General features: G+C 31.2%; 1 protein-coding gene across 4 annotated transcripts in view; it reads right to left on the bottom strand.

Annotated features, from left to right (window-relative positions):
• The window catches only part of LOC135136235 (neurexin 1), a 95,542-nt gene that overhangs the window by 23,881 nt on the left and 47,737 nt on the right, over positions 1 to 23,924 (bottom strand). For all 4 annotated transcript variants that reach the window (XM_064065430.1, XM_064065428.1, XM_064065429.1 and 1 more), the window contains 7 exons: positions 20,266 to 20,401; positions 19,484 to 19,633; positions 15,074 to 15,234; positions 14,990 to 15,016; positions 14,155 to 14,313; positions 13,003 to 13,155; positions 12,749 to 12,856 (listed from right to left, as the gene is read on the bottom strand). In XM_064065430.1, the coding sequence (XP_063921500.1) occupies positions 12,749 to 12,856; positions 13,003 to 13,155; positions 14,155 to 14,313; positions 14,990 to 15,016; positions 15,074 to 15,234; positions 19,484 to 19,633; positions 20,266 to 20,401 (894 nt within the window). The remainder of the gene's footprint in view (positions 1 to 12,748; positions 12,857 to 13,002; positions 13,156 to 14,154; positions 14,314 to 14,989; positions 15,017 to 15,073; positions 15,235 to 19,483; positions 19,634 to 20,265; positions 20,402 to 23,924) is intronic.

The raw sequence follows: 23,924 nt of genomic DNA on the forward strand, positions 1-23,924 counted from the left end.
GGTGGGAAAATTTGATCCCAAGCAGCAGACTGTCGTCTAATTCACGTCAATTTTTGGTCATAACTCGTCGTCGACGTCATTCGCCCAAAAAATCACGTGATAATGACGAGATTTTTATGACTTACTTATGACGTCAATTAATGACGTCAAAAGGCCGTCCTTTCTTCGTCATTTTGTATAGATTTTGTGATCATTTAGATGTGGGTCGTCGTATTCTTTAAAAAGTGACCCTCATAATGCTTAATTATATTTAGAGCAAAAAATACAATGGCTTTATTAGAAATACACCAAAGACAAGTTTTTTCATTCTAATAATTTCTAATAAAATAATTATTTCTGAAAACTTGTTTACTCTGGAAGTGTATTTTGTAAGTACCTGCTTGGCAAATTATAATAGAACATCTGGGATTGAGCGTATAATAGTGAAAAGACCCTACGACACAAACAAAGTCATAAAAATTCTTTGTCCATTGTCCCTAAAACGGGACAAGGTTTTGAAGAATTCTTTCGTCGAATTTTGATTTTATAAAGACGTTTATAAAGTGATGATGGTTACCAAAAAAATTGAAGGGTGATTAATATTTAGTTTTATTAAATTTATTTCATCTAATGAAAAAATAATACTCAACTTCCGTATTTACCATACAATACATCAGATGTTTGAGGCGTGCATTCGGACTTTCCCTTTTTTCGGTATTTATGTTTATTGCACTTCACAGTGAAGCATTCCAATATTTCCACTTGGTTCTCAACCACCGAAACTTTCTCGTGTACCTATCCGTTACTCACTTCATTTTTAACACAGTTTTGTGAAAATTTCTGCCGTTCAGTGTGGGTTGTACTTATTTACACTAGGTAAGTTAATATCTAATAAAGTAATCATTTTAATTTGTACGTCTTTCTGTTGTTTTTGGTAACTGTAAAACAGAAGATACTCCCACTGATTATGAAGAACTTACGGTGATTGTTTTGGAAAATGAGGCGCCATAAAATGTTGCAAAGGTATGTTACTGCAATTTTTTATGTACTAATGCTAATAAACATATGTAATTTTATTCTAGATTTGAAACAAACACAAAACACATAATCGAAAGGAAAGAAATGCTAAAGGAAACGAGTGCAAAAATCTCTAACATGGGAATGTCTTCAAATATGACAACTGAAAAATAAAACAAAAATAGAAGTTATGCCGCCAAGACCACACCTAAACAAATTTTGACGAATTACAAGATTATCTTTGCATATTAGAATAAGCAGATTTCTTTGTAAGTTAAAAAAATACAATGAATCCAAATATACATATATAACATAGTATTGGATATTATATACAGGTGCTTTTTGGTAACTTACTATACATGGCACATTTCGCTTCATTGTAAAAAGTATTGACAACGAGATTTTCCTGATAGACTATACCTACGTTTTTGCCAATGTAACCATTTTATGATTGTTAAAACAGAATTAATTCTTAACGGTATTTTTTTGTGTGTTGGGGACAGTCAAGTCGTCGTGAATTGGATAGTTTTACAGTGCATTTTCAAATCAAGTAACTTCAACAATGCGATTCAATTGTCTTTTCCCTTTATTCTAGTTTTTTTTATATTTTTTGTAAATAGATTTGTGTGTATTTTTAAGACTGATTTTTCTTTAAATAGCATATTTTATTGCAACGTTTATTTTTTATTATATAGTGTATATTATCCTTTTTTTTTTTGTTTATACTAATGATAATCGTAATTACCTGTATGTAGATTTGTTTGTGTTCTTAGGAGTGGTTTATCTTTAATTTGTTTAATTGACATATATTTTTTATTTGTTTATTGAAGTTCATTGTTGGTTGTACAGAATTGTAGTAAATTTAATTTTTTTACATTAATTTGTTTTAATTTTAATTAATATATATTTTGTTTTGGGGTTTACCTGGTGATTATAACGAATTATAATATTTTATTTAAGGCAAACAATATAAAAATATAAAACTATTTTAGCGTTTTATTTATTGCATATTTTTTTCTAAAAATCAAAATATAAAAAACGTCTTAAAATGGACAATAAATGCTGTCTCTAAGACGTCAATACATCACGTCAATAGTTCATTACAAAATGACGACTCTAAGACGTCAGTACAACACGTCAGTAGTTCGTTAGAAAATGACGTCATCTGGGCGAAACATTTGACCATCATTGGTACGTCAATATCACGTGAAATCTTTGGTCACTATGACGTAATTGATGACCATTTATTCACGTGAAAAAGACGACATCATGTTGCCTGGGATGTGGTGGGGTATTAGAGAGATGGTACAAAAAGAAAACTGGGAGAAATTTGAAGAGACACTACCACAAGAATATGTGTGGGAGTGTCAAGGGGCGACAAAGGAATAGAAAAAGGGGAGAGCAAGCGGGGGAATAGCAATGGGAATTCGAAAAGAAATGCAAGAACTGGAAAAAGGAAGTAATAATAAAAACGGAGTAATGAAAATATATAGAATTAATAACAAAGAAGAGAAAATTTTGTGGAAGATAATAGAGGAAATGAGATGGGAAATTTTGAACGGAAACAAGGAAGGAAATGAAGAAGGAGAATGGACGTACGTAGGGGCTAGGGGAGAATCAATTATAGACTAGTTGTGTAAATTACTATTATGGAATTATTGGAAGTTGTGAGGAAAAATGCTGCAAAATAAATAAAGGAATCACAACGACGGAAGAAATGTGGAGAGGTTCTGAAATAACAGGAGATGAAATAGGAAGACAGATTGAAAGACTGAAAAGAGGAAAAACATCAGGAGGGGATGGAATCCAAAGTGAAGCGTGGATGTTCGGGACAGAAGGAGTGAAAGATTGGACATGGGAAGTGGTAGATGGAGCTTGAAAGGGAAAATGACTTCCTGCGTACCTGGTAACGAAAATGGATATTTCTTCCATTGAAGAAACAGTAAGTAAGATGAGAGTGAATGGAATACAGAGCGAGAGTTGTTATACAAATAGAGGAGTGAAACAGTGATGCCCACTCAGCCCCGCATTGTTTGCAGCTTAACTAAGAGATATAGATGAAATGTTGAGAAAAGCACAGACAGGAGGGGCGGTATATAGAGAAAGTGTGGTCGTTGGCGTACGCAGATGATTTGGTGATTGTGGCAAAGAAAAGAGAAGAAATGAAAACAATGATTTAAAAGTTTCGAGAAGTACGTACAAAAAAAGAAATTGGAAGTGAATGTGGAAAAAACAAAAATGGTGGTGTTTGGGAAGAAAGTAAGAAAGGAGAAGGAAGAGTGGGCATGGAGAGGGAAGAAGATTGAGCAGGTGAAAGAATTCCAGTACTTAGGATAAACATAAAAGAGCAATAACTCAGATAGAGCGCATATTCAAGAAATTGTCCGAAAAGCATGGGGAATAGGAGAGAGAAAATTTGGACATGACTATAAGAGAAGAATGATGATGTTTGATAGTTTGATCAAAAGTGTATTTACGTACGGAGCTGAGAGTTGGGGATGGAGGGAATATGAAGAAATAGAGAGAGTGCAAAAAAAAATACTTAAAATGGACATTGGGATTGGAAAAGTATACGCCGGAGTAATAGTGAGAGGAGAAACAAAAAGGGAGAAAATGAGAGTGGAAACGGGTAAAAGGGCGGTTGGATTTGAAGAGAAGTTTAGTGAGAGAGGTGATTGTAAAATATTGCAAGAATGTTGGAAAGAAATAAGAAAGAAAGGGGGAAAACATGTTTGGAATGAAAGAGACAAGTATTATAAGGGAAAAGGATATGCATGTGAAGAAATAGGGAGAATGAGAAAAATAGGAAGGAGTATGAAAAAATAACTGAGTATAAGAGATAAGGATATAGATAAGCAAGAACGCAGATCGAGGATATCGGAGTCTAGATATAATGCAGAGTACAGAAAAATATTTAAGGATGAACTACCAAAGTACACACAGAAAGAAAGAGTACAAAGGAGAAAAGAATGTTGGCGAGATTTAGGTGTGGAAATCAAGAGAAAGAGAACAATTTTTGGATGGATGAAACTGACAGAAGGTGTAGGATATGTTGGAGAGAGGGAGAAAAAATAAGAGCATATGCTGTATAGGCCAGTGCCGATAATTTTTGAGAACAAAAAAATTTAGAACAGGCTGATACCCATTGCAAAAGAAAGAAAATATAACAAAAATAAAAGGAAAAATAATTTACGGGCGATCTGAGGTCGGGAAGTGGAAGAGTGTGAGCTCTTAAGGGTAGAAAACGGTTTATCACGATTTCCGCCAAAACTACAAATCCTATCGAAAAAAGTTAAATGGCAAAGTTTTAGGTAATAAAAGGATTTACAACTTTTGTATTTAGATTTTTTTTGCATAACCTGAAAATTTATGCGAAAAATGCAAATAACCGAGTTTTTGGTTTTTTATTTTTATCTCCCACAAATTTTTTTTTTCACGAAATTTGGTTAAAACTTACCTATTTATCTCCCAAACTCACCCCCTTATTTTGATTTAATATCGAAAAACCACCCTAATTTTCAATCGAAAATTCTCACGTCAAAATGCTTGGTTTTTGAAAAAAGTCCATGTGCTTTTTGTTCGTTAAAATCTCTAGTTTCTGATGGTGTAAAGAAAGTATACATTACTATGGGAAATTTTCACAGGAAATCTAAAAAAAAGGAAAAAACTCGAATCCGAATTTTTTTTTAATCATGTTAAATTTTGAGATATTTATTAAAATTTACACTTTAATTACTCGAAAAAAGTAAGATTCCATGTTACATTGACAAACCAAAAAAATGAAAATGAAACAAACGCCTTCTGTTGGTGGGAGATTTGTCAAGATGAAAGATGATTTAATTCTTGTCAATTGATTTTCGAAATCTTAATTGATTCAGTGTTATATTGTCATTTTTACATTTATAAATATATTTGATTAATTGTAATCCATTTTTTGCGATATCTTCTTTGTTTGCACGTTTTTTATAAAAAATATTGGCTAAATTTGACAAATTTTTATCGTCTAACTAGCAGACCCAGCAAACGTTGTTTTACCATATAAATTATTTCTAGTGAATATTTTAGTTGTTAAATAAAAAATTAAATTAAAATAAATAAATTATAATTAAATTAAATTATAAATTATACATAAAAATTTATCGTACGACAATGATTATATTCAACAACCCTATGGCTGTGGACTGGCCCACCCAATTTTTTTTGAGTGGGCCATCTTTATCACCTAGGAGTATAAAAAATAGTTCGACCTATTCTCAGACCTACCGAATATAGACAGAAAATTTAATAAAAATCAGTCAAGCCGTTTCGGGGGAGTTTGGCTACATACACTGTGACACGAGAATTTTATATATTAGAAGACAATGAATTTACGATGTTTTTCTTCAATTGATTCAAAAGGACCAAAAGATCAATATCTTGATCCACAATTATGACAGTTTTATTAGTATCTCTGGCAGTTTCTATCGAGATCTTAATTATGTCAGCATCAGCATCTTCTTCTGCTTGTTTACAGGAAAATCCTTGTGACTGTAGATTCCAAAAGTTTCTTTTAAATAAGTCAATTCGTCACGATTCTCTTTAAGTTCATTCTTCTGATGGGCTAAAATTTTCCGTAGGCCATTCAGGTATATAAGTTATCTTAAAATGGCACCTATGCATATAACTTAAAAATTATCCTACAACTTTAACAAAATTTTCTAGATGTCTTATAAAGTATTAAGTTTATTAACTTATTTGGTTGTTAATTATAGTAGTATATTTCGATTTGAAATTTTTTAATTTGTCAATGTAACATGGAATCTTCCGTTTTTCAAGTAATTAACGTGTAAATTTTAATAAATAGCGCCAAATTTTACATAATAATTAAGAAACAACTTTTTGAATTAGAGTTTCTTCGTTTTTTTGCATATCCTGTAAAAATTTGCCATAGTAATGTATAATTTTTTTTAGACCATCAGAAAGTAGAGATTTCAGCGAACAAAAAGCACACCGATTTTTTAAAAAAGCAAATATTTTGACGTGAGAATTTTCGATTGAAAATTAGGGTGGTTTTTCGATATTAAATCAAATTAAGGCGAAAAAATAAATATTTTGAATCAAAAAAACTACAGTGAGTTTGGGACATAAATAGGTAAGTTTTCACGAAATTTCGCGGAAAAAAATTTTTTTGTGGTAGATAAAAATAAAAAACCAAAAACTCGGTTGTTTACATTTTTCGCATAAATTTTGAGGTTATGTAAAAAAAGTGTAAATACAAAAGTTGTAGATCTTTTTATTACCTACAACTTTGCTATTTAACTTTGTGCGATAGGACTTGTAGTTTTGCTGGAAATCGTGATAAACCGTTTTCTATCCTTAAAAGCTCCCACTCTTCCACTTCCCGACCTCAGATCGCCCGTAAATTATATTTCCTTTTATTTTTGTTATATTTTCTTCCTTTTCCAATGGGTATCATCCTGTTCTAATTTTCTTTCACTTTTTACCATTTTCAAAGGTTTCGACACTGGCCTAGTAAGGATGTGAAGGATTGAGAGAATCGAAGGAAAGTAGGGAAGAATTGCGAAACGAGGATGGAAGAGGACTGGACTGGATGAAAGAAGTACGGAAGATAAGGGAATTAAGGCAAGAAAAAATAGAACAATTATTATTATATAAAACTCGAATATTTATTTTATTTATTTTTATTGATTTATTTCTATTATGTAGATTAATTAATTTGTACCCCTACTGGGAATCTTATTAAGCCTGTAAGGCAAATAATAAATTAATAAATAAAAAAATATAAGATTAATCGGCAAAATTTTGAGGTGACGTCATCAATCTTTTGCGGGAATTAGCAAACATATTTTCATTAAAAATTTACCATGCTTATGATAAGTTTAATCTGCACGATTCCAAAGCATTCGGTTTTGCACATTCAAAATGAACCCATTAACGCCCGGTATCAAAAATCATCAAAATTTTTACAGTGAATGAGCGCAATGCAAAGATTTGAAAAAAAATACTGGCCAATAGTCCTCGTGGACCTCTACTAATGCATCAATCAATAATAGCATTGTTTAAGTATATTATAGTTGGACAACCTAATACAAATTTTACTTCGCCTAAATAGTGAGCTTTAGGACAAGGAATCCAGGGGGCGTGGGACAAATTTTTCGTCAACGCGCATTTTCACTACAGTGAGCGAACGTTTTAGGTTTATTTTACTCTAAATCAGATGGCGCCATCAAACATTAGCAAAGGCAAACACCCTTCACTCTGCTCTTATACGAGGAGTTATCCATAAATACATAATTAACATTGTTCCGTAAACAGTAATGTGTATAAACATACATGTACAAAATATGAAAATATACTTGACATAAAAAATATGAAGCAACGCGTTGTAACGTGATAAGAAAGAATTGAATTTAAATGAATTTGACGCATATTTTTATTTGACTATATCTGAAGACTGACAGAAACATTCCAAGGGTTTTTAAACTGGTATAATTGTTTAGTTTTACAAGATTAAAGTAAAACAAGATTTTAAGTAAAATTTAGATTCGTGGTGTTACAAAAATATTAACACAAAATGAAAATATATGTTCAAAGTAAATAACAGAATGACATAAACTTTCGGCGTTAACATTACAAATAATTACAAGAGAGAAAAAAACGCATAAAGAACTTAAGAGGCATGTTTGTAATATCGAGTTGTTAAAGGCTGCTTTGAAGATTGTTTGATTCTATGAAAAACAATTGCTGTTATCGGACATTTTGGTAGATTTTGTGCCAAAAATACGAGATAACTAATTGTTTCTTGAACTAGTTTCCGTAACTTCTAAAATTTAAAAAGGATACGCCGTTCTGCTGTAATAAAATCTAGAATAAGGTCAAAATCACACTAATATTACATCTGATTTTGTTAACCACATGCATATAATTTACATTAAAATAAGTTACAGACATTGTTTGAAATGTTTATTATAGTTCGAAAACAAGATAAAATAAATAAATAAATCAATAAAAAAAATGTGCAGTTTGTAAACTTCAGAATTTTAGTATAAAAATAATCATGTTTGAAGCTTTATTTTGTCTGTTCCATTTTATTGGGTGTATTGGGCCCCTCTCGGGATATAACACCGACATCAGTGCACCGACCCAACGTTCTTCAACCGATGGGATGATTTATTACTTCCGATTTTCGGCTAGATCTGCACAGTTAACTCTTTGCGCACTGCACACTGACACAGAGTATTTTGTTCACGGGAGCATCAAAAATATTACGCCGAAAGCATTTCTTCAAGTGTTATTTTTTTTAAGATGTCATATTTGTCAGCGTTTCTAAAATTTTCTTCTTTGCACAGGTCAACTAATTTTTCGTAAACCGCATTTTAAAATTTTTGTTATTGTATTTTTTACTTTTTAATTTTCTAAGGCATGAAAAAATTCCATATAGGTTTCTATGAATTTATTAACGAAATCAACTGATAACTTGCGCGCCATTTTGTGTTAATTAACACCAATAGTGATTATGATAATTTTATAATTATTATTTTAATGAAATTGTGTTCTTCACTTCGCGAACGACAGCAAACAATTTAAAATTACCGCTAGTCAAGCACCTGAAAATCCATCTCTCCCAAATATGTCTTTCTTGACACGATTTGTAATCCGAAGTCTCCCTCCACATGCAATTTTTCGTCGCCTGAGAACTTGTTTGATCTACAGACCAAAGCACACTCAGGCCAATATCGGCTTTAAGCGATTTATCTATAAACCGATATTCGTTAGAGTTGATGTGATACACATCCACTACGAAGAACTAACCCATTTCGACCATTGGACTTTACAACGAATAAGTGAACAAAGTTCTTGAACATCTTAACGATTTAATACATAATGTTCCCGAATGACAAAATTTACATTTCAAATTGTATTATCAAATTACACCCTCCAAAATTTGTCACGAACAATGAAATGACGCAATCTCCAAATTTTACAATAGTAAAATTGTAGTTTCGCCCCGTTTACGGTTTATGCATCCGTGTCGAGTCACCTTAGACGTCAAGATTTTTGAAAAAAAAAATCAACATTTTCCAATTTATAATGTTATTTAAATTTTAAAAAGTAGAATAGTCCTGATCTTGTGATTTATGCCTAAATACGCTATTGGGATTTTTCGGCTTGATGATTTCTCGATTTTTCAACTTTAAATGTCTCAATTTTTCAATATTTCAATTTTGGGCTTTTCCGATTCCTCCATTCCTTAAATTTTCTATTTCTCGATTTTTTTATTTTTCGATTTCTCAATCTTACGATGTTTCAATGATACGATTTCTCAATTTTTGTCCTCTTCAATTTTACGGTTTTTAAATATGTCGATTTTTCAATTTTTCAAATTTTCACGTTTCTAAATTTTCAGTTTGCCGATTTCTAAAGTATTTTTTTTATTTGTCCATTTCTGGATTTCCTAAAGTTTCGATTTTTCACATCTTCAATTCCTCAATTTTTCGATTTTTTAAGATTACGATTTTTCAGTTTTGCTTTTTTAGATTTTCGATTTCTCAACTTTCCAATTTTTTAATTTCTCATTTTTTTGAATATTTCTTTCAGTTATGAGATTTTTCAATATTTCAATTTTTCGACTTTTCGATTTTTGAATTGATGGATTTTTTTTGATTTCTCGCTTTTTTCCTTTTTGGATTTTCAATTTATTGTAAACTTTAGATTTTTCAATTCTGGGACTGTTTAATGCTTCGATTTCTCAATTTTTAAACTTTTCGATGTTTTAATATGTATTTCATTTTTTAAAATTCTAGGTTTTTCGATATCTCGAGTTTTCAGTTTTTCTATACATATTTCAATTTTTCAATTTTTCGATTTTTTGAATTTTAATTTTTGATTTTCCAGTTTTTCTTTTTTACAATTTTTCGATTATTCAATTTTTTAATTTCTCAATTTATCGAATTCAGATGTTTCGTTGTTTTGATTGTTCAATTTCTCAATTTTTCAATTTTTAACTTTCCTTTTCGGCTTCCGACTCCTCAATTTCTCGATCCTCCGATTTTTCGATTTCTCGAAGTCTGAGTTTTTGAATTTTTCGATGTTTCGATTTTTGGATTTCTCGGTTTTTCCATTTTTTTCTTTTGAGCTTTTCAATTTCTGGATTTTCCAATTTTTCAATGCCCCGATTTTTCAATTTTTCAAATTGAATTGGATCTCTCGATTCTTCAATTTTGCGATATTTTAATTATTCATTGTTTTAAATTTTAGTTTTTTCGATTTCTCGATTTTTTGGCTTTTCAGTTCTTCAGTATTTAAATTTTTGAATTTTTCAAATTTTTGCGTTAAATTTTCAGTTTTCTGATTTCTCAATTAATCTATTTTTGATTTTCCCACTTCTCAAAGTTTAGATTTTTCAGTTCTTCAATTCTTCGATTTTTCAACTTCGCTTTATTGGTTTGTCGATTTCTCAATTTTTGGATATTTCTTTCAGTTTTGATATTTTTTCAATACTTCGATTCTTTCATTTTTCGACTTCTAGATTTTTCAATTTTTTATTTTTGGATTTTCAGTTTTTTGTTTTTTATTTCGATTTCTCAATTTTTCAACTTTTTCATATTTTAATTTTTAAATTTCTAGATTTTTCGGCTTCTCGAGTTTCCAGTTCTATATTTTAATTTTTTAAATTTCCGAATGTTTAAATTTTTTTAGATCTCAATTCATTGAGATTCGGATGTTTCAATTTTTTGATTATTCAATCTCTCGCTTTATCAATTTTTCCATATTTAAGTTTTCGATTTTTCGATTTTGGCCTACTTCGGTTTCTCAGTTTTTTGATTTTTCGACTTCTCGATTTTTCGACTCCTCGATTTTTTTTCTCTTTTGATTTTTCGATTTCTCGATGTTTCAATTTTTGAATTTTACAATGTTTCGATTTTTCGATTTGTTGGTTTTTCGATTTTTTGTTTTTCGGTTTCCCGATTTTTCGATGTTTCGATTTTTGATTTATCCGATTTTTCAATTGTCCAATTTTTTAAATTCTCGACTTCGTTGATTTTTTAGTTTTTCAATTATTAAATTTTAGATTTTTTTTTATTTTTTGATGTTTGGATTTCTCCATTTTTCAGTTTTAGGACATTTTAACTTTTCAATGTTTTAAATTTTAGATTTTTCGATTTTTTAGTTCTTCAATATTTTTTTATTTTTCAAATTTTGACGTTTCTGAATTTTTAGTTTTGGGATTTCTCAATTAATCTATTTTTTTATATTTCCATTTCTCCACTTCCTAAAGTTTCGATTTTTCAGTTCTTCAGTTCTTCAATTTTTCGATTATTCAGGATTTTGATTTTCCAATTTTTCGATTTTTTAAGTTTGCGATTTTTAGACTCTGGTTTTTTGACTTTTTTTGTTTCTCAATTTTTTAATTTCCTAATTTTTTGATATTTCGTTCAATTTTGTGATTTTTCAGTTTTTCGATTTCTCAATTTTAACTTTTCAATTTTTGAAATTATTAATTTTTTTCGATTTTTTGAGTTTTCAGTTCTCTATATTTCAATTTTTCAATTTTCGGAATTTTTAAATTTTCGATTGTCCAATTTTTTTTTTTATTCGATTTTCCAATTTTTCGATGTTTCGATTTTTGAATTAACCGATTGTTCAATTTCTCGATTTTTAAATTTTAGATTTTCCAATTTTTATTTTTTTTATTTTTTTATGTTTCGATTTCTCGATTTTACAATTTTCCCATATTTGAATTTTTCAGTGTTTTAAATTTTCGATTTCGAGGATTTACTGTGTTACAGTAGTCATCAGTCATTACTCATCAAGAACGATTATTGCTGTGCGTTAAAATGCCTACATACTGATAAGCACGTACATACATACAAGACACATTTAAGGCTGTTTTAGTATAATTTTTGCAGTTTTAAATTTATTTCTTGATGTCTAAATCGTATATATTTAAATGGTGATGAATATTTTGTGATACAATCTTAGGATAAAATGCATTTTAGTTTCAAAAATAATATGTATTTAATGATTTGACTACTGTTAATAAAAAAAATACGTAAGAAGATGTTCATATTGAATGAATTTGGTGTTCATAGTTTGATGACAATCCATAGTTATTCTGGAGGCAAATTAGATGACTTGTTACTTATTAATTAAAGTAGTGGTCGTTTAATTTCGTATACCTTTAAAGTGGACGAAGGGACGCATATTTGTTATGCAGTTCATGAATAATAGGTATACCGCGATAATATTAAATTTTTGTTACCTTAACCTTGAAACAGGTATGCACTACATATACATATATTACATAGGTATATGTAAAGTCTTCAACACGTACGTTTGCTTATTTTGTGACTGCTCCCCGTACAACGTACTGATTAATACGTCCGTTTACTACCTTATCGACATCACGTGCTTACGGACTATTTTCACCCCCTTTCCTAAGGTACCACCACTTCATGGTGAAGCGAGTGAGATGTAAAATATATATTCATTCTTTTCTACATGGGAAAGTGATTGTCCGTATAGGTTGTCCAACTATAATATACTTAAACAATGATAATAGCTTTAAAGTAATCTGGGGAGATATTATAAAATAAAAACCAGTTGTCCATGTTAATTCCTTAGTATGCCCAAACTAGGATACGGCACCCTGTGTACATCGTGGTATATAAAATATGAATTTATCTCCATCCAGTCCTTGATCTTACGTTAGTTTAATTAATATTTGACTAGAAACAATTCAAGATCTTACCCGTGGTGGCCGGACTCCTCCGTTGAAAAGTATTAAACCATTTGCTTCATTTGTGCGAAATTTGAAAGATATATTTCCAGATTTTTTGGCGTTCCATGGAGGTAAGATCTATAACAAAATAAATTTCACAAAATTTTAATAGATGACGTTGCAAAGATAATTTGTCTTGTACTTTGTCTATCGTAAATGTACAAAGTCTACGTCAAAAAACCTGTTGCTAAATATGTGCAAGGAAAAGACGTTAGTATACGTACCAAATGAGATTCCCTAGTTGTAAAAGTGATAGGATCATGTGATTCTCCAGCCGGACATTTGTAATCAAGTTGACCTGCCACTGAAATAAGATGACTTCCAGATCTTCCTAATTCAAGAAGACTCAGTCTTAATGTATCTGCGATGAATTCGACCTACAAATTTTGACAATTGGAAAATATTCTTTATACAAGAGAGGAAGAATTATAGATTTAAAAAGTCCATATTTCTTAATCAAACGATTAATTATGCATAATGACTACTGTTAGGCGAAAATAAGTTAGAGCTCCTCGATTAACCGCTTCATAGGCATCCGTTTAACCGCACGGCGCTGTGGACTAGTGGTGGGAGTCGAAAACTTATTTCTGCCTATCTTTAGTAATGTAATCCCACAATCGAACGGACGTAACGTTTACCCAATATCCCAAAACACATTTCCTGTAAAAATCAAAATTATATTTTACGCGGTGTTATTGGATTCCGAAGAAGTCGAAACCCGCTTCTTCCGGGCATTTTGTAGCGTATGCATTTCGTTTACAACCAAAAGTGAGAAATGTATGCCGATTTATTATGTTGCATGGGCTTGTAATCTTGTAATTATTTTGATTTAATTGTTTTTTGTTTTTTTTTTTTTAATTTTATTTTTTAAGACATGTGAAATACAGTATTTAAGTCTGAAGAAAGCTCCCGGTCGGGCAAAAAAGAATGTTTTAGTAAGTTTTTATTGACTATAAAAAACTCAGAAGGTTTACTTACATTTTGATTAACTAAAGTTAATTATAAATAAAGAAAATTTAAAATTATTTTCTCAACATATTCGGCTCTTCCGCGGCTTTTGACACACCCGATATAATAAGTATATGCTATTATTAGGGAATTCGATAGTGGGGCGTTTGGTAGTAGTAGGCGAAAATAATGATCCTATTTTGGAAGCTGCTGTGTGGGTTGCCGCACTAGAATGAAAAGTGATACCACGCGTTTAGTGTGTAGGAAGGTCTAAGTAAATACGAAATAATTTTCGAATAAGCTTTATGAGACGTGTTCTTTGGCTAAACTAAACAATCGTAACTTCAACACACGGGAATTAAAAAATACATGAATATGAGATTTTTCATGCCAACTGACACTAGATAAATATTTTATTTTAAACCTACCTTTCGCATACAACCGATAAAATTGTTGTGAACTCTGGCTCCAGGAAGTGCCCTAGTGTTAATACTCCCACCCACATACACGCGACTTGATGATAACATGGTAAATTTTCCAGCAATGTGAGAGTGATCTGCATATACACCATCTACCACTGCAGAAAGCTGTAAAATAAAAAATGAAGAAAGTTTTAAACTTCATAGTTTCTTACAACCTGAATTTGAACATTTATTCTCGAAGTCACTGCTCTAACGCGAAGAGTTTCCGAGACCAACTTATTTTGATTTTGGCTATATTTAATGTGACTTTTGTATTTATTTCATATGTGTTTTCAGTGTTGTAGAGATAAACGTTATATTGTTAAAGAGTACCGAGTAGTCAAAAAGATTCCTGGATATGTCCTATTTAGCTTGTTCGCCAATTTGGGATGTTTTAAATCCTGTACAATGCAACTCCAATAACAAGCGTAAGTACGTCTTAATTACGCTTGGAGAGTAAAATTTTAAATACGGTTAGAAATTAAATAACAAGCAGAATAGTTGACCTTTATAAAAAAGGAGCTTATTACTGTAATTATTACTTAACTGAGACAACAAAAATTTTATTGCATAATCGGATTGTAAACTTTCGTAAAATTATGTAAGTAGGAAGATACTTAGTTTAATGCGATTAAGTGCTTACACTGTTTTTAAATGCAAAATATTATTGGAGTACTCATTAGAGTTTCTACTGTAACTTGATTAAAGAATATTATAGCACTGCAGATGTTCGCCACTAATGTTACGTCATACATTACATGCTATTGGTTACTTTGTAATGTAATGTAATAAATCGACTTACCCGACAAAAGCTTGTAATAGATGAAATCTAAAACACAAAAATCTTTTATTGCGAATGGAATTTTGTACCGCTTTTGTTGCTCACCTCTTGTATTCTCCGATGGACGCTTACTTTGTGCCACTGATTGTCATCAAATCGTACTTTATTAGGCTTTATTTGCATTTCTTGTTTACCGTTGGCTAATCCCATGGTAAGACTAAGACAACCATCTTTAATTGCAACATTGAGGTAATCAGTTCCGTCACCTAGAAAAGAGAATTAGTAAAAAATTAATAATTCTGATTAATATAGGAGTAATATTGTCAATTAGTTTATCAACAATAATAATTATTGTATTTTAATAGCTACTTTTAGTAGCTTCTAGTATATATGTGTTTATTTTGATATGTACGGCGGGCGATGCAGCATTCGCTGACGAAAAGCCTGAAAGCTGAAGTCGCGATGGGCAACCCAGAAAACCCTCGAAACGGCATTCTCGAACCATCGAGATGAAGGTATAGGTTTAAATATAATCGTCGGGAACGAGGGTTATTCAGCAAATCGAGTCCACGAGAGTACAGTCGAGTTGCGCCGTGTAATAATCAGTCATGTAATTCGAGTTATTAAGAAATAAGTTGTTGAGTGTAACCTACGCCGATTTTATTCACCCGTTCAACGTAACAGTATGATCAAAAACAGACAACGAAAATATTTTTCATATCTCTGAATAATTTTGATTAAAATTTACAAAATCGTATTTGCATTTATTTATGAATTATATATCCAGGTAAGCAATGCTTCGGAGGTAATAACCCAAGAAAATTGGCAAAATTATGCGTGGCATATGAAGCCATATTTGGGAAACTGCCTGAACAGAAATGAAAATTTGAATTAAAATAATTTGATATACTTTATGTTTATACATGTAGGTAGACATATTTATTATGTAATATTTTCTCAAGTAAAATATTATGTTACTTACGCTTGGATTTTTGTAGCTAAAATAAAATATATTTATTATATTTTAATTATTACATACAGCATGCTCAAAAAATGAGAGACCAACTATATACCAAACTTTGTAGTAACTGCATATAATCCAAAAAAAAATCTAGCACTTTAACTTTGCAAGATATATATAAAGACTTTTTTACACAACAAAATTTGGAACATTGTAAACTTTAGATAGTGATAATTTTTCATCTTAAATGGCCATGATGAGAAATAAAAAATATGAAACAGTGCAAACTGTCAAAAAAATTACAGAAACGACAAAATTTGCCAAAACAAGATTAGTTGCAACAAATAAAATCAAAGAAACTGCTCTTTGTCGTATCAATAGGGATTTTCAAAGCTGTAATAGTGTTGATTATGCTGATTAAACACACCATCCCTTGGAAAATTCGATTCGTCCGTCTAAAGCACACGAAAAATAAAATTTACTCAACGTCCTCCTGCACAAGTAGAGTAAGGCTCAAATAAAAGGATTTTTTAGCAATCAATCCTACAATTAAGGAAAAACATCTCTCTGTGTGAATAAATTCCGCTTCAAAAACTGACATATCTTGCTGGTAATTGTTTTCGATCAAAAACGTTTTCAAAAATATTAAATTTGACCCCTCATGCCATTAAAAAAAAATACGTTGGCCTTGTATCTTGAAAACAATTGTTGATGGAAATTTGAATAATATTTCAGAGGATAGAGTTCAAATATTTTTACTTGTGTACCAAATTTCAATGAGTTCTGATAAGCCGTTCTCGCGATATTCAGCCATTACCATACCCTGTATAAAGTAACAAGTCAGTCATTTCGAGATCAGTATTTGTTGTGAAAGTTGGAAAATTTAATTTTATGTTTTTGTTATTTCGTCGTTGTTAAAATTTAAATATGGTTGAATGTAAATTATTCGGATAAATAATTCTAAATATTATAATTGAATTTCGTCACTAAAGTTGTCAGGATCGGTATTCTTCATTTAGCATGTACACGAGAGTTTGTCCATTAATTTTCATGACTGCTAAAATACCGAAGTAAATCGGTCGCTAGCTGTCCGACTATTATTATTAGCTGACATTATGTTGTTTGTTATCACCAAACAGAGTTCAAAAGTTCTACACAAACTATGGGTAGAAACAATGAAATGGGAGATGGACGAGTTATTTGAAAGGAACAACGAAATTTAAATTTACTTATACCAAAAAAAGTATATAAAAAAGACGTGAGGTGGGACATAATTTATGAAATGGTACAATAAAATAAATGAGTAAAATTGTAGAAGATTATTTCGACAGAACTTCCCTCGCCTCGATTTTTTGCTTGAATTTTTCAGTTCTTCAGTTTTTCATTTTTTTTCTTCGGTTGTTCGATTTGCAATTTTTCGAGTTTTCAAGTTTAAAATTTTCAATTTTCCAACTTTTGATTTCTTCAATTTTTATATTTTAAATTTTTCGGTATTTATTTTCGTTATTTTTTCACTTATTCGATTTTTCAGTGTTTAGATTTTATTTTTTTGTTTTTACAATTTTAATTTTTTCGGTTTCTCGTTTCCTAAATTTTTCGATTTACGATTTTTCAATTTTCATTTTTAAGATATGCGACTCTTCGAGTTTTATTTTTAAATTTTTCAGAGTTTCGATTTCCCAACTTTTGGATGTTTCAGTTTTCAGATTTTGCAATTTTTCCATTTGCAATTTTTTGATTTGTAATTTTTCAATTTTTAATTTTTTTTTTAGTACTTGCCAAGATAAGACTGAATAATATTAAGAGTAGTCTTTGGACAACCTAAACTCAGCTCCGCCTACGTCTTATGTTCATTTCACTGACTTATTTTATTTACTGTAAAATGTGAAAGATTTAAAAATAAAGTAAAAAGAGGGCCCTCCCACCCACCCTTATTCCGTTTTCATCATTTGTTGTTATTGGCTCTGAAGAAAGAATTTCACCAATTTTTAATTCTTTAATTTTTCAGTTTTTCAATTTTAAAACTGTAAAATTTAAAGAGATGTTGAAAAAGCGAAGGAATTGTAAAGAGGAAAAATTGTTATATGAAACTGAAAAAATGAAAATCAAAAATCGAGAACGAGAAACTGAAAAATCGAAAAATGAAAAATTGTAAAATCGAAAAATTGAAAAACCGAAAATGAAAAAACGAAAAATTGTGACACGGAATATTAAAAATCGAAGAAAAAGAAAAACGAAAAATTCTAATATCAAAAAATTGATCGAAGGTAACTAGAAGATGCAGATTTTTCAAAAAATTATAAGATTTGATTTTGGGAATTTTATTTTTAAGTCCAACCGGGTTTCCAGAATTGTCAATTGAAATATCGCAATTTTGAAACATTCAGATTTCACTTCGAATATTTCGAAAATATTGCTCCGTGACCTTAAACATGCTATATTTTTGGAATCAGCACGTCAAGATCTATACCCTTGAATATGAAAAAAAAAAGAAAAAATTGGTCGAAAATTGTTTCGAGAGACTTTCCTTTACATCTAAACTACAAAAAGCCATATCCAGGATTTTGGAGTCGAGTTTTTTCTTTGCACAATTTTCTGATAATTTTTTTGAGTCAGTCTGTATAAGCAAATCTAAAAAATATTAATGGAATGATAAAATACAAGTACAGACTGATCATATTTTACACATTCAAGATTTATTCGGCAATATTTTGAGGTGACGTCATCAATTTTCTAGGGGGGATGAACAAATTTAATACATTTTGATCAAAAATTTACATCTCTAGTATTTCAAAGCATTCGGTTTTGTAGTTCCTCATTCATAAATCAATAAAAAATTGATCTAAAGAGTTTAGACAGTACTTCTCTCGCCGTCGGAAACATGGCGACTGGATGCCTATTGCGTTTTTTTTTCATTACATTTTTGTAGCGGGGCAATTTAAAAAAAATGCGATGACGTCATCAACATTTTTGCAAAGACACGTATATCGGTTTGGATAGATGTAGTGTAAAATTAAAAATAAAAGTGCTGTATTCCTAAATTTTCGGGAAAATGAATTGGGTCGTCTTGAGTTGGGTTTTTACTTTAAAAAATTTTGTGTCTATCAAATTGGGTTGGTGTAATGTAATACTAATAATAACAGTGTTGTATCTCCAAATTTTCGGTAATATGGAGTTAACTATTCCTGATTTAATCAATAAAACAAATTGGCTCATTCATTAATGTTTTTAAGCGACCTGTTAAGCAAATCTAAAAAATATGAATGGAATGATAAATCACAAGTACAGACTCATCATATTTTGTACACTTTAGATAGGACATATCAGCAAAATTTTGGGGTGACGTTTGGGAAGTAAATGGTCCAAAGCAAGTAGATGTGTTTCATACTTTGTCTATTGTGCCACGCTGTTAATTTATAATCTTCGTTAAATTTGTTACTTAGACATTTTCTTTATAAAACGATATATGTGGTTATTTTTATACTGATAGCAACATGTAGTTAATTTTTACTCTTTGTTTTATTAAATCTGTTTAATTTGTAAAAAAAACTTACCCGTATAAAAAAGTAATCCACTTGGCTGTCTAGTTTTAAAATAAAATGTAACAGAGTCTTGAGCACTAACTATAGGTTCACCTCCTGTTTGGCTGAGGTCGTACGATAAAAATTCCATTCCTCGAAACACAGCTTCCGAAGGTGCTTTATCTGTAAACGAAGGAAAAACGTTAAGTTAAACAAATGTTGGTTTATTCTTATTGCAGTGAGGTGCTGAGGTTATAATTAAGTTCCATTTAATTGTAGCTTAAAATTCTAAAGAGAAATTCGTAATAATATACAGAGTGATTCGGCCTAAATGACGAATGTGATTTGTGATTAGCAGCAGCCCGAAATATAATTATACATTATTTATTTATTCTTTGATTCACACTAGAATTTAAAAAATATTACAAATTCACAAAGTCTGCGGTTTTAAAAACATTAAAACAAAGTGTCACTTTCAAGCATTACATTTAAAACAAAAGTTAATGGAAATAATTCTCTGAGAATGAGTTTCACGAATCTGCCTTGGATTTTCTTGTGCTTAATAATGTAAATTGTGTTTTTTACTTTGCCATTGTTGGAAAATTAGACCTCGTCACTAAATAAAATATTCTTGATAAAATTCAAATCATTTAGTAAAAATGTTCGTGAACAAAATTGCAAAATGCTGATCTTCGTGGAAAGTCTTTAACATTCACAAACAGAAAATTGACTTAAGGATTTCATTTTTAAAAGTCTAATCAATAATAAAAGTTGTTGCTATTACTTGCAACATTTATCTTTTTCTTGTTGCTTACCTTTTTCACAGTACTCTCCCTCGTAGTCGGAGTTGCGACATTCGCATATGGGGCCACTGTCGGTGGATATGCAGATCCCACCATGTTGACAAGGATCTCTAAATTCACACACGTCGCTGCTGTTGCCCCGCAAGATCTGTAAGACAATAAATGTGATTTAACAAAGGACTTACACTTTATTGTAACTAACGCTACGCTTTTTACTTCTAAAACAACAGATCTAATATCTGTTTTTTGTTCTTCCTAGTTTTAAGAACTCGAAAATACAGGTTTACCGTCGGTATCCTTTTTTAATGTTACTAGAACAGCTACTAACTTTGTATTTTCGTTTTTTTTGTTAATGTACATAGCTATCTTTTCACAACAAGAAACTTAGAACATGGTACATTTTGCAAGGAAATATGGATTTTGCAATTATGGGGCGGAGCCTAAATATAAGCCCCACCCACCCGCCCTGTCTCAATTCTGATGATCTTTTTTATTCGTCGTGAACCAAGAGGGCGGAGCTTAACTGCAAAATATTTCTTTACAAGAAATTAAAACATGTTTTTGAGTATCGTGTTGTTCAAAGAATACTATGTATATTAAGAAAAAAAAAGCAAAATATTAACCCCGCCCACCCACCCCACCTCAATTGTAATTGATTCTCATAATTCTTAGAAACTTTAAACACGTTTAAAATGGTAAATTTTTCTAAGGAAATATGGATTTTGCAATTAGGCTCCGCCCCTAGGTCTGCCAACGAATGAAAACTTTATTACTATCAGATCAGGGCAGGTACGGGTGGGGCTTAAACTTTGGCTTTATTGTTTTCTTAATTGTATGTACATAGTTTACTTTGTATAACACGATTAGTTAAGAACATATTTCACATGGTACTTTTCTCGTATAAAAATAAGGATTTTACAATTAAGCTCCGCCCCTCAGCTTACGACGATTAAAAAAAAATCATCGGAATTGAAACAGGGCGGGTGGGTGGGGCTTATATCTTGCTTTTTTTTCTCTTAATATACATAGCCATCTTTTCACAAAAAGAAACTTAGAACATGATACATTTTTGTAAGAAAATACGGATTTTGCAATAATAGGGCAGAACCTAATTACAAAATCCATATTTCCTTATACAAATTTTCAATTTTAAACATGTTTAAGTTTCATGTTGTGAAAAGAAGTCTACGCATAGTAAAACGAAAAGGCAAAATGTAGGCCTTCCCGCCCACCCACCCAGTCTCAATTGTGATGATTTTTTTTATTCACCATGAACCACGGGGGCGGAGCTTAACTGCAAAATACTTATTTCTTTACAAGAAATTAAAAACATGTTTTTAAGTATCGTGTTGTTCAAAGAACACCATCTATATTAAGAAAAAAATGGCAAAATATTGACCCCGCCCACCCACCCCATCCCAATTGTAATGAATTTTTTAATTCATAGAAACTTAAAACACGTTTAAAATGGTAAATTTTTCAAAGGAAACATGGATTTTACAATTAGGCTGCACCCCTAGGTCAACGAACGAATGAAAACTTCATTACTAGTTAGATCAGGGCAGATATGGGTGGGGCTTAATCTTTGGCTTTATTTTTTTCTTAATATATGTACATAGTTTTCTTTATAGAACACGATTTTCACATCGTAATTTCTCGTAGAAAAGTAAGGATTTTAAAATTAAGCTCCGCCCCTCGGCTTACGTCGAATAAAAAAAATCAGCAGAATTGAGATAGGGTGGGTGGGCGGGGCTTATATTTAGCCCTTTTTTTTAATATATATGGCCATCTTTTCACAACAAGAAACTTAAAACATGGTTTGAATGGTACATTTTTGCAAGGAAATAAGAAAAAAAGGCAAAATATAAACCCCGCTTTCCCCCCCATCTCAATTGTAATGATTTATTTAATTCTTAGAAATTTAAAACTTTTTAAAATGGTATATTTTTGTAAGGAAATCTGGATTTTGCAATTAGGCTCCGCCCCTAGATCTGTCAAAGAATGAAAATTTCATTACTATTCAGATCAGGGCAGGTATGGATGGAGCTGAATCTTTGGCTTAATTTTTTCTTAATATACACAGTATTCTTAGAATAACACGATACTCAAAAACATGTTTTTAATTTCTCGTTTAGAAATAAGAATCTTGCAGTTAAGCTCCGCCTTCTTGGCTCACGACGAATAAAAAAAAATCATCACAATTAAGACAGGGTGGGTGGGCGGGGCTACATTTTGCCTTTTTTTCTTAGTATGTGTAGACTTATTTCAACAAGAAACTTAAAACATGTCTAAAATGATAAATTTTTGAACAGCAATACACATCATCATTTTTCAACCGTTCGTTGTCCCCTCCCCGCACGAACCCGCCTACCATAAAACTCAAAGAAGTTTCTTAAGAGGTTTTACTAAAAAGGGTTGCATTCTGTGAATAGTTGCTTCAAAAAACGAGGAAAATCCACACATTAATATTATAAGTTTTTATGTGGATTGGCAGTTTATTATAAAATTTTTGACCCCAGTATGTAGCACTAACTCTACTTCTAGCTAGTCTATGAAAATCAGTGTGTAGGAAGTCATTAGTTCTTAATAAAAAGTACAGCTTTTCATTATTAATTGTAGAAGCTACGGAAAAAAGACAGATATACATATGGCAAGAGAGGAATAATGGATGGAACGGAGAATGTAGTGAGTTGAAGAGCAAAGCAAGGGCAAAATTAAGAAAATGGAAGAATAACAGGGGAAGAAAGAAGAGTATTTAAAAGCAAGAAAGAATTATAGGAGAAAATATGAAGAAAGAAAAAGAGAAAAACGAGACGACAAGAAAGTCCCTGAAAACAGAAGAAGAAGTATGGAGATATATAAACAAGGAACGGAGAAGGAAGACTGAAGTCAGTACGAAAATCAAAATGCATGAACGGAAAAGACACTTTACGGAATTATTGGGAGGCTGTGAGGAAAAATGCTGCAAAATAAATAAGGGAAGAGCCGGAAGAAATGGGGAGAGGTTCGGAAATAACAAAAGACGAAATAGGAAGACAGATTGAAAGACTGAAAAGAGGAAAGGCACCAGGAGGAGATGGAATCCAGAACGAAGGGTGAATGTTCAAACAGAAGGAGTGAAAGAAAGGATATAGGAAGTGGTAGATGGAGAATGTCCACTCAGCCCCGGATTGTTTGCAGCTTATCTAGGAGATATAGATGAAATGTTCAGAAAAGCACAGACAGGAGAGGTGGTAGTGGGCAAAGAAAAGAGAAGAAATGAAAACAAAGATTAAAACTCTCGAGGAGTACGTACAAAAAAAGGAATTGGAAATGAATATGGAAAAAACAAAAATGGTGGTGTTTGGGAAGAAAGTAAGAAAGGAGAAGAAAGAGTGGGCATGCAGAGGGAAGAAGATTGAACAGGTGAAAAAATTCCAGTACTTAGGATATACATACATTAAAGAGCAATAACTCAGATAGAAAGATTCAAGAATTGGTCCGAAAAAGCGAACAAAGTGGTAGTATGGGGAATAGGAGAGAGACAATTTGGACATGATTATAAGAGAAGAATGGTGATGTTTGATAGTTTGATCAAATGTGTATTTATGTACGGAGCTGAGATTTGGGGATGGAGGGAATATGAAGAAATAGAGAGAGAATGCAAGAAAAATACTTTAAAATGGACATTG

The sequence above is a fragment of the Zophobas morio genome, unplaced genomic scaffold, assembly GCF_036711695.1.
Source record: "Zophobas morio isolate AGI-343-1 ecotype UQ-CSIRO unplaced genomic scaffold, CSIRO_AGI_Zmor_V1 ptg000026l, whole genome shotgun sequence".
Lineage (NCBI taxonomy): Eukaryota > Metazoa > Arthropoda > Insecta > Coleoptera > Tenebrionidae > Zophobas > Zophobas morio.